Genomic DNA, 10,755 nt, shown 5'->3' on the forward strand with positions numbered 1-10,755 from the left:
CAGGCTAGAGTCAGTTGGTTTGGGTGTAGTTCCCTCAATTTGGATGTTTGCCATGATAGTTTGTTTGCCAGTTGAGGTCTTTTGGTTGTTTTGGTTGTACAGTTTTTTGAAACTTTTGGTGGGTTTGCTTATATTGTGGTTTCATCGGGTAGCAAGTTTTTGGGTCAATCACGATGTTGATGTAATGCCTGCCTTTTAAAATAATATAATAAAATCTCTCGTTGTTGCGTTAAAAAAAATTCCTTATATACTGTTCTCGTAAATGTTGGTAGCGCAAACTACTGTGCACCTCCTACAATCTCATGGATGACAAGGCACTAATTGATTCAATTCAAAATTTATTGACAATTTTATACAAACCCCTTCACACCAGAATGTATAGTTCTAAATTCTGATGGAGAGGTATTCTTACGGAACATCAACCCCTAAGCACTGCAGCTGGCTTAAGTTGAAATCTTTTAACTTGCTACTTCACGAGCCGTGACTTGTAGCTTTACCCAAGGACGTGAAGCTGAGCCTGCCAAATGCACAGAACATATACCATATTGAACTTTGGTAACTGAAATTACCACTTCCACATACTAATAATAATAATACAAAGAGAATTACCTAATAAGTGGCTTTACAGGAGCCGGATTTATTTGAACAGATGGTGCCATTAGTTCAGCAGGCTGCATAAAAGGAACATGCAGAAATGATCAAAGATCATGCAGTTAGCAAATAACCCCCAAACCAAAAGTAGGTACAATCTCAACTAGGGTTTTAACATTTTTTGTGTATTTGGATACCACATATCTGACGGAAGGGGAACTTGATAACACGATAGATGAAGTAAAAGAAGGAAAAGAAGAATACTTCCAACTTCAGAAAATACTGTTTATCAAAAGAAAAGCAAAACAGACTCCCCCTTATTTTCTTCCCTCCCCTCCTAACCCAACCAAGTTATTGCTAATCATACAAACACACTCTACAAGCTGGCAGAGAGGTCATGTCAAAACAAATGCGGGAGATTGCTACATATACCCATTGAATAGGAGATTACCCAAAATTATACACTGATTATCAGTCTACCAGAGGTCGGTAATCTACCCATTTGGGTAGACCACATTTTGTGCTTTACGCATGGTCGTTTTCAAGGCCTCCAAAACATAGGTGTGACACATTTATTGGTAATTTAAGTGATAGTTAAAAAGAGACAGATCTAAGAATAGAATAAGACCTCAAGCTCCTCCAAACTCGCAATAGCAAATGAACTGGAATGGGCAGCAGTAGCACCAGGAATTCCAATTTCCAATGCTTCAGACTCCAGCGACAGCTCAGCAACTTCTCCAACTTGATCAGCATTTTCAATGTCAACCTCTAACTCATCAAGCTCAGGTAATGCTTGATGGGTGCCATATGGACCTGCCATCATTTTCTCAATTGCCAACGTCTCTGCTTCTTCGGAGTTAGATGACGCAATAGGAGCTGATGCAGTCCTCAAAGGCGGGCTTTGTTGGACAGATCCATTAAGTGCACCATTGGTTGCAGGATGCAACATTTCTGTATCTATTTTCTCAGTCTTCGGCTCAATAACTCCATCCATTTCTAGATGGTCCACCTTTACTAAAGAAGTTGCGGTGCTGATGGGACTACCTGCATGACCTCCTTCACTTAAACAAGGCAAAGAAGCTGAGTTCTTGGTTAATCCCACTCCAACACTAGTCGTGCTATCGCCACCATTCTCCTTTTTTCTCTTCTTCCCATCATCTAGCTTCTTATCAAAACCAGACTTCATCTCTAAAGATCGCTTATCTCCTGAAGATTTTGCAGGACGAGGTCTAATACCCCCAGGAAATACAAAAGCAGGTATACTTCTTCGCTTTACATGGCTTACGCGGATCTCCATTCCAGGTTTCCACATGGTATACATATTGACAGTTTGCCTAAAATCGTCAACAGTCATCCTTATATCAAACTGTTCACCTTCACTAGCTGGAACCTCTTTTTTACGTTGCAAACCCATGAAATAACAGCTATGAAAAGGTTTGGAATTATCTGTGAATTCACCTGGGTGAGGATGGCACTGAAGCATATTATACGTATGCCTCTCAATCTGGACATGCATTAACAAAGTTCAGGAATGGATTCCACAGAGGATACAGAGCTTAAAACTTCAATCTGGACATGCAATAACTGCTTTGTTACCTTTAACGTAAGTGTACGAAGACGAGACTCTACCCAACCTTTCCATTTCTGATAGTCATCAGCATTTTCAGCGTTGATGTCTATCTGCAAATAGTTTTTATACGCTTCGAAGAAAGGATACGGCTCAAAAAGCATATCCCAGTCACCATTGCTAGATTCCATTGCCTGAAAGTGCATGCAGTCACCAAACAGAACTATAGAAGGAAGAATACACAGGAAGAACAAATAAATATATGAAGTCCAGCATGTCATCAGAGTAGCAGTATAGCCAAAACTCAAATGCTAAAACAAGGGAAGACCAGAACAGCTGAGACATACCCATGTTTAGAAATTAGAAGTCAACAATCAGCTACTATAAAGTATAAACATGCCAAGAATCAAATTAAAACATCAGCATAAAACTATAAAAGCAGTAAGTAGCAATCAACATCATAACATAAGCCACAATATTGATTCATAGAAACGGGGGAACGAACCAAATAAACTGACCCTCCAATAAAAGTACAACACGAAACACAACCTCCCCCCCCCCCCCCCCCCCCAACACACACAAAAACACACACACACACAATGAGTTGGAAAAGACAAAGACAAAAGTAGAGAGACAATAAAAGCATAGTACAATGAGAAGATACAAGACCAAAGAAAAGAAATTTCATGGGAAACACACTCAACCCCTGCCCAATCCAAAATAAGAAATGCCTTACAGGCGTGAATCAATAAATCGCAACCTTCTAGATACACTTGAACAGGATACAAAGTCATTTAAATTCATGGCCACTAATATGGACCCTACACTGACCTTGAAGGCTTATTAGAAAACTAGATGTCTTATTCGTTGGCATTTGAAAGAGAAAAAAAGTCAAATTCCCCAAAAGCAAATGTCCAGGGTATGAGACTCAACTTCTGCCATTTGATCAAAACTGGCCTGAAATGCAATAAGGCAGTTTCTTTTTTGAGATTTTCTGCTAATCTATAGCCCATAGGTTTCAGGAGTCAAAGCTCCTACTTCCAGAGAGGTTTCTGCTGGTTGATTTGCTACCTATGCCATCTAAAGTCCCCATGATTAAAATGGACCCAGGGTTTCAAGGTACCCAAGGAGCACTAGGAAGCAGAAGAGATTTCCCTCTATGACTATGATGTCAGACTTATCAGCAGACTAAATAATTCAATACCCTAAAGAAATTCCTCCAACATTTTACAAGTCTTTCCACCAATACTCAGGAATCTCCTAACTCCTAAGGAGACAATTCATGAGGCTACTAATGATCTACTCTACAATAAATCGATTAAAGTCAAACTCAATTCATGTGCCAAACGGAATATCTCAAGCTCGAACCAAAGTGACAGACTGAATTATATACTGAAAAGCAGTGATAAGACTGAAAACCATAAGGGAACTGATACAGAACACATAAGCATACCCGAGTGCCACCATGAAAATCATCCTAATGTACATGGAAAAGCAACCCCATCAACAAACTTGTGTTTTTCTTCATAAGTTTCATTATGACCTCGTTTGGTAGTTGTTGATAAGTGACAGCCATGAGAATGTATTTAAGTGTATATTGCAAGGGAAGTAACACCCTAATCAACCGCATCCCAAAAGTTGTTGTTTTCTTCATAAACATCCATTACCGCCCAATTACCCTATACTTTGGGGTGAATAAGCATTACCATGGGCACAGACACAAGAGTTTCCCTACAAATTTACATATAAACTAATTCATATTGCCGCCTTTCATTACTACGAACTAAACGGAGCACGCTAACGTCTTAATCTTTTCCATAATAATGGTAATAGTGAACTATTACAGAGCTCCAAAACAAAACCTGAATCATCTCTATTATAAAAGAGAACTCTTGCGCACTTTGGTGTCTACGTAAAACATCTAAAATGTACCTGTCTACTTAATATTTAAATCTTTAAAAAAAATTACGAAGTAAAGAAGTGCATACTGCATACATTTAAGCACACATTTGCATGTAGGACTAGTTATATAAATGATCAACGATAAAGAAAAAAGTTGATATGAACAATCCAACTATGGACAATCTTCTTTAAACAATCCAAACTACTAATTAACTAAGGTTGGTCCATACTTTTTGATGTATTTTATGAGAGTGGTCCTTTGACAAAGGTAACCTGTTATAGCAAGTAAAGAAAGTGTCACATGCACAACACACGACTTTAATGATTTGCGCTTTCCCCTCCTTCCTCTCATTTTCCTTTTTTTGTCTATTTACTCAATGTTCTATTCTCTGTTCATTGCAACACCTTCAATTAGTCCACATAATCCATCCTCTTGTGTATTCTCGTTGTCTTTCGTGCCATCATATAACACTACCATTTTTGGCTACTTGTTACCTCTGCTATAGGAAGTCACCAATACACAAAAAAGTATGGACTAACCGAAGTAAGTTATTGACCAGTCAAATGCAGAATTCATAACCCGGTAGTAAGTTGTCATATGCACTACATCACAAATAATTGATCAAAATATATAGAAGAATAATACTAACATAAAACACAAAGCAGATCCTCCTAGTGGAGTGCAACAGTATACACAATCCTCCCCTCCCCGAGGTCATTCTAAAAGGGCAAGAGGGAAAAAGATACATCACACTATAGAAAGAGGTAGTCATACACGAGCAAACCTGGCATAAACATTATTCAGGAAACAATACCTCACAAATTTCATGTCCCCTCTGGAACTCTTCTGTCATAATTCGCAGAGTACTTGATGAGACATTATAACTAGAGTTCATGGATGGATACGCAGGAGTTATTATAGGCATCAAATGGTATCTATCCTTGGGATTCCTCCTCGGATCCCAAACTTGCAGACCAAGTGATCCCTCTTCAATATCACAGAGCATGACAGGGTTGGGCCACCTCCATTGTGTAAAAACCCTAAAGAAGCGAGAGACTAACATATTGGGTAATGCATTGGGGTACAACTGACAAATACGAGCGACTAGTAGTGCCCAATTAATACCACCAAGAAACCCAGCCACCTGACAATGAAACAGTCGTGACGGTCAATACCCACAGATCCCATAAAAAGGGGAGCAACTACCGATAGTAATGAAAATCAGTTATAGGAACCTCTATTAAAACGTTAATTTGATATATTTTAAATAAAACGAGGAAATAACTCATACTTACATTTGAATAGACACCACGGCGCTTTGCCCAAAATCTCATGCATCTAAGTGTAGTACGGAAATTCTGCACCACGAGGTTAAAGTTTAGCAAATATAGTTATTTTTAAAACAAACACAACTTTGCAGAGGTTACTCAACTCCAAAACGTCACAAGAATATTTGGCTCCTTCACCATCATGAGCACCCATTTGAAAAAAAACAACTTAGACATTGTAAATCAGACTTTACAAGCAATAGCAGACCTGTATATTTGGCACCAAGCGCAAAATTTGATCTGTAACTCTACAACCATTAAGACTGCGAACAGTCTGCTCGTCTGCATTTTGCAAAATTGAATCTTGGGAGACATCCAAGTCCTACATTATAAGATACAAAGCACATACGAATCAAATAAGAAAAGCATATATTTCAACATTGAACAGGAAAATTCCTGATTGTTGAGAGACTTCAGCAATAAGATGAAAGGAAAAAAATATAATATTAGATTAGTTCTATTCTCGCACTGTAAACTGTTAAAATTGCTAAAACCTTCCTCAAACTGACAAATAAAAGTTTGGAATAAGTTGGGAATAGGTATTTCAGGAACTTTTAACTGTAAAGACCCAACCCTGCGAGGCCGTCACAAAACAATGAAGAACTTTGACTCCAAAAGAAGATACTTTTAAGGCCATAATCATAGTTACATCAGATGTATAAGTCTTCTTCGGCTAGAAGTGTGACTTTTGAAGCAACGGTGATAATGTATGCATCCAGCAAAAATTTGGGGTCAGCTACTTCACCTTCTATACTACATATGTTATCACATATTAACATATACTAGCCTTCCAGCTAAGACACATTTTACTAGGAGTACATGACATTGACTAGTATCAAACTTGCAGTTCTTCAGTGAGCCTCAAGCGCATGGAGTATGCAATGAGCAAGAACACATTGTTATCCGATTACTCCCCAGAAACACAAAATCCAAAAAGAAACCAAGTTCGTGAATATAAAATGAAAATGAGATAACAGCATTTATATAGGGATTCTACTCACTTCAGGAATCACCCAGAGCGACAATTTTGCATAAAGAAGATCTATGGACACCCCATTAAACTTAAATCTCATCACTGGCACAAAAGCATCAGGCACAGGGTGCAACTCTGTAACTTCTGGCATCTCAGAAAGCATCCTGTGGAGTTCTCCAAAGAAATCATCCTACATCCAGCAAAAGTATAACAAGTGAAAGGGCACTCAAAAAGGAAACAAGATATACAAGCAGATAAACGTTACATCTTACCTCTCGTGTCGCGTGTCTAGGGCCGACACACAGGGTATCTATATCAGCTCCAGGACCATGCACCTAACGACAATGACAATAAAATTTTATGAAATTTCAGCAAAGTTGACACTTTTACACTAAAAACATGCTTGAAAAATATATATAATTATAATTGATATGTAAATTCCAAGAAAAAGCACAAGCTACCAAACACTAATTATACTTCTTAGGACATTCCAAGAATACTATCTTTGATTTCATCCAACTTGGAGCATAGACAAGAAGGTGCTATTGGAGTTTGGGAAGAAAGATATAGTAGATTACTTCGAACAAGAAAAGATTACAAGGTTGTTTATACAGTAGAAAACCATGTGATTTCCTTTTCTATACACGACTTTAGCCTAATTCCACAGGTCAAATGATTCACCAATTTTTTTATTTCTTTAGATAAAGAACTTATATAAATATATGAACAGACAGCACAAAGTACAAGTAGTCAGGTACAGAAGACAAGTTGTCCTTTATACAGTTAGACATAACAGACTGGCCCAGTTTGTTTAAACTGTCATGTGTTTCCCTTTTCTAAACACAACCTTGTCTCTTTCACAAAATCTCGTTTTAGTTTTTTTGATGAAGAAAATTTCCGATGTATGAGCAGGCAGCAGAAGGTACAAGAACAGAGGACAAGTTGTCCTCTAAACAGCCAAACAAAACAGATTGCAGAATAGCCAGGCTTCTTTGAATTTCCCCACTGCCTTAGAATAGCCCAAAAAGAAGCTAAATTTATTCCATCCCACAGCAAATCAATAGTTACAGAAGTTACCGAGAAGATTCTCCCATTCTATTCTAACCACAGACATCACAATAAAGCCATAAAAACATTATGCCACAACATCTTCTCCTTTTTCCTTCCAAAGCCTACAAACAGAACCTGCAGCAGATCCCAAATATAACAAGAGAAAACCCAGTAGTCCCAACACATATCACATAACCTCCTTCACACTCCTTCAAAAATTACTTGCCATCTCACAATGAAGAAAGAGATGCGACCAAAACCCACTATTGGTAAGACGGCATACACATATCCGGCAAAATGGGTATCTTTTGTCTTCTCCTTTCGAACAAGTCTTAGTGTTGATCCTACTCAATGCCAAAGTACACACACTCAGACCTGAAGATAAACTTATAAAATCTTGCCTTCCGAATAAGTCATCTGGGGTACCTCAGTGGCAATAGAGACTTGCAATTAGAGGTGGCTGTTTGTTTTCACTCTTTAGCAATCAGCACATGCATACTCTGTGCACGCTAAAAAAGAGCCTAAACAATCTACTTAGCCATCTTAAAACATTCAGAAGCCAAAATTGCAAGCTTAAAAGAAAATATTGCTGGAAAAAATACCAGTTCACCTAAGTCATCTGTAGCACAACAGAGCTTGTTAACAGTTACGACTACATTTATAATTTGAATCAAACCCGAGTTACTGACCTAGTCTTTTCCCTCCATTTCAAGCTTACACAGAAAGGTTGTCTCAACGATATTAATTCAGCGACCATTACTACTTCATTTGTCATAAGTAGTACTTATTTTTCACTGAATGTTGGTCAATTTTTCTATTTGCTATATTATCATCTACACCTCATGATACTTGGATTATAAAAAGAGTATAGTTAATGCAATTTGCACAAATGGGGACAAACCATAACGAACTCTACTACTTGTCATCCACCTGAACCGCAGGACAAGCCTATTAGAGAATCGCAACTTGAGCGCATTGCAGTTAAAACTTAGAAGACTCCACAGAAGAAGCATACAGCACTGCTCACCTGACTTAGAAACTCGATCATGATCTAGAAACACAAAATTAAATATCATACATTGAACAAACTAGGAAGCTAACTACAATACCCTTGTGACGCTTGCAACTCATTAATTGGCTTTCCAGTAACATAATTATTAGAGCTGACAAAGTCGGACATGACATGAACCAGACATGAAAAAAGCGGGTTAGTGTCAAAGGTTTATGACACGTTTAATAAAACAGGTCAATACGACACAACACGTTTACTTTAAAAAGTCGGGTTAGTGTTCAGGTTTCTTAACCCGTTTATATTCAACATGAACACGAACACGACCCAACACAACACGTTTGTCAGCTCTTATAATTATCATCTTAACAGTCTACTGATACGATTGGATGGTAGCTTCATAACAAAAGAACGAGTTATTTCAATATTTCCCAGTTAAGGCCTTCCATATATTCAAGAGTCAGTAACATTTAAGCAAGGATAAATGGAGGCCCCTTTAGGCGTTCAACATAACTAAATTCTCCAATGGAAGCAGATATGATGAATTTCATTCAAAAGAGTAGGAATTCTTCATGAGAAAGATCAGGAAGAACTAACTCCAAAAACTAAAACTAAAAAAACTAAATATGGTTTCATACCCCAAGGCGATACGACCCAAACGTGAAAATCTTTGCATTTGCTTCCTGTACCAATTGCTCATTCAAACCCTTGGCTCGGCTAATTGTTTTCACCCACAGCTTTACAATCTATGCAAAACCCAACAATGAAACACCCAAGATGTTGTTAATCTCTGCTCAAAACAGCATTGCAATTCAAAAAAACAAGACAAACATACAAAATACAATAAGAAGCGTCGTAACCTGGTCTAATCTCCCAAGCACTTCCTCCCTTCTCACGGCTTCTTCCTGATGCTCATACAAACCCACATTTTCTAAAAACTGTAAAACCACGATTCTCACTTAAGTCTGGCTTCGAGCAATCCACAAAATGATGATCAACAAAAGCAACAAACTAAACAAAAAAATAATATTGAATTGACCTTTTCAAGTTCGTGGGTTTTGGTCACATCATATTCCATTGGTCCTCCAAACGATATTGGCTCGGTTATGCCCAGTCGTTGCCCGTTATGTTGATTGGCCGCTCCCGAGCTAGCCATTTATTCAGCTTACAGGATAAAAGTATAAAACCCTTCTTCCTGCTTTTCCCTAACAAATTTCTTTCTTTTTTTTTCTATAATATTATCACTATCAGCAAAATTGTTTGCTTTTTTCCACTATTTATTTCCAGAATTCTTTTATTTTCCGTATCTGTTTTTTTTTTTTTGCTTTATTTTCCAAAATATAAGCTTTTGCACATGAACTTGATCAACAACTCGGAGAATTGAATAAAATAAAATAGGAAACAAAAAAACTAAGAAATAAAGAGCGAGAAAGAACGAGAAATCTGTTAATGTGTAGTATAGGGATACAAGATACAATTAGCCGATAAATCAATCAAACTACTACTACAAAAAAACTGAAGCATGAATTGGGGAAAAAATTAACGACAATCTAATACAACTGCGAAACCCTAATTCAATCGAATTAACAAAATTAGGGGAAAATCGAAAGCTTATCACACAGATCAACGAGCGGATTATTAATTGACAAAATCTTCCGCTCCGTGCTGCTTTCTGCTGCAATTAGTTTTCTGCCATGACCATCCAAATTCGAGAATTTTGCTCTCCTGAATTTATTTTTTCGATGAATGAGAAAGTATGTAGAAGGTTGGGGCAGAAAAGGTGGCTGGCTAGTTTAACTGATAGTGTTCCCCTTTATTCCAAAATAGTCCTTCCAAAACTACTCCGTATTGCCGTGTATAAGAACGGGATATAGAGTATTGAAAATATAAATAAGGATATATACAATATTCAACTTTTAAATCGATAATATATATAATAAAATGTCTTGTATGCACAATGCATACAATAAATTTATTTTATATCAGAATAATTTATTTATTTTGGTAATTAAATTAATTTATTGATAAAAAGTTATAAGACATCTACATAAACATTTGAATCTAACAAATACATAACAACCGAGTCAAATAAAAACTTTCTTTCACCATAGCTACGATCATATATCAAACATTCTGTATACCCTCTTTTATATCGCTGTGATTTACAGTCTTACTCAGCGAGTGGGTCTATAGATCTGTTTAGGTGTGGCAAATATGATTTTCGTCTGATTGTACTCGAAAGATTGACCTCATCTGCGATCCCGAACAAATCTTTACCAAAGAAACAACCTGAATTAAACTAAACACACAAAAATTAACTATAATCAAACTCGC

The 10,755-nt window shown here is 37.2% G+C and overlaps 1 protein-coding gene across 1 annotated transcript; it reads right to left on the reverse strand.

Moving 5' to 3' along the window:
• Nucleotides 1-221: 221 nt before the first annotated feature.
• Nucleotides 222-10,257, reverse strand: LOC110775529 (nuclear poly(A) polymerase 1). Its single transcript, XM_021980134.2, has 12 exons — nt 9,461-10,257; nt 9,282-9,359; nt 9,060-9,167; nt 6,635-6,697; nt 6,391-6,552; nt 5,598-5,711; nt 5,357-5,419; nt 4,876-5,205; nt 2,188-2,352; nt 1,220-2,095; nt 610-671; nt 222-517 (listed from the first exon to the last, which is right to left on the reverse strand). Exons 1-12 carry the CDS (start codon nt 9,575-9,577, stop codon nt 472-474), a joined length of 2,184 nt encoding a protein of 727 aa, XP_021835826.1. The 5' UTR covers nt 9,578-10,257; the 3' UTR covers nt 222-471.
• Nucleotides 10,258-10,755: the final 498 nt, after the last annotated feature.

This window comes from Spinacia oleracea, chromosome 1, assembly GCF_020520425.1.
Source record: "Spinacia oleracea cultivar Varoflay chromosome 1, BTI_SOV_V1, whole genome shotgun sequence".
NCBI lineage: Eukaryota > Viridiplantae > Streptophyta > Magnoliopsida > Caryophyllales > Amaranthaceae > Spinacia > Spinacia oleracea.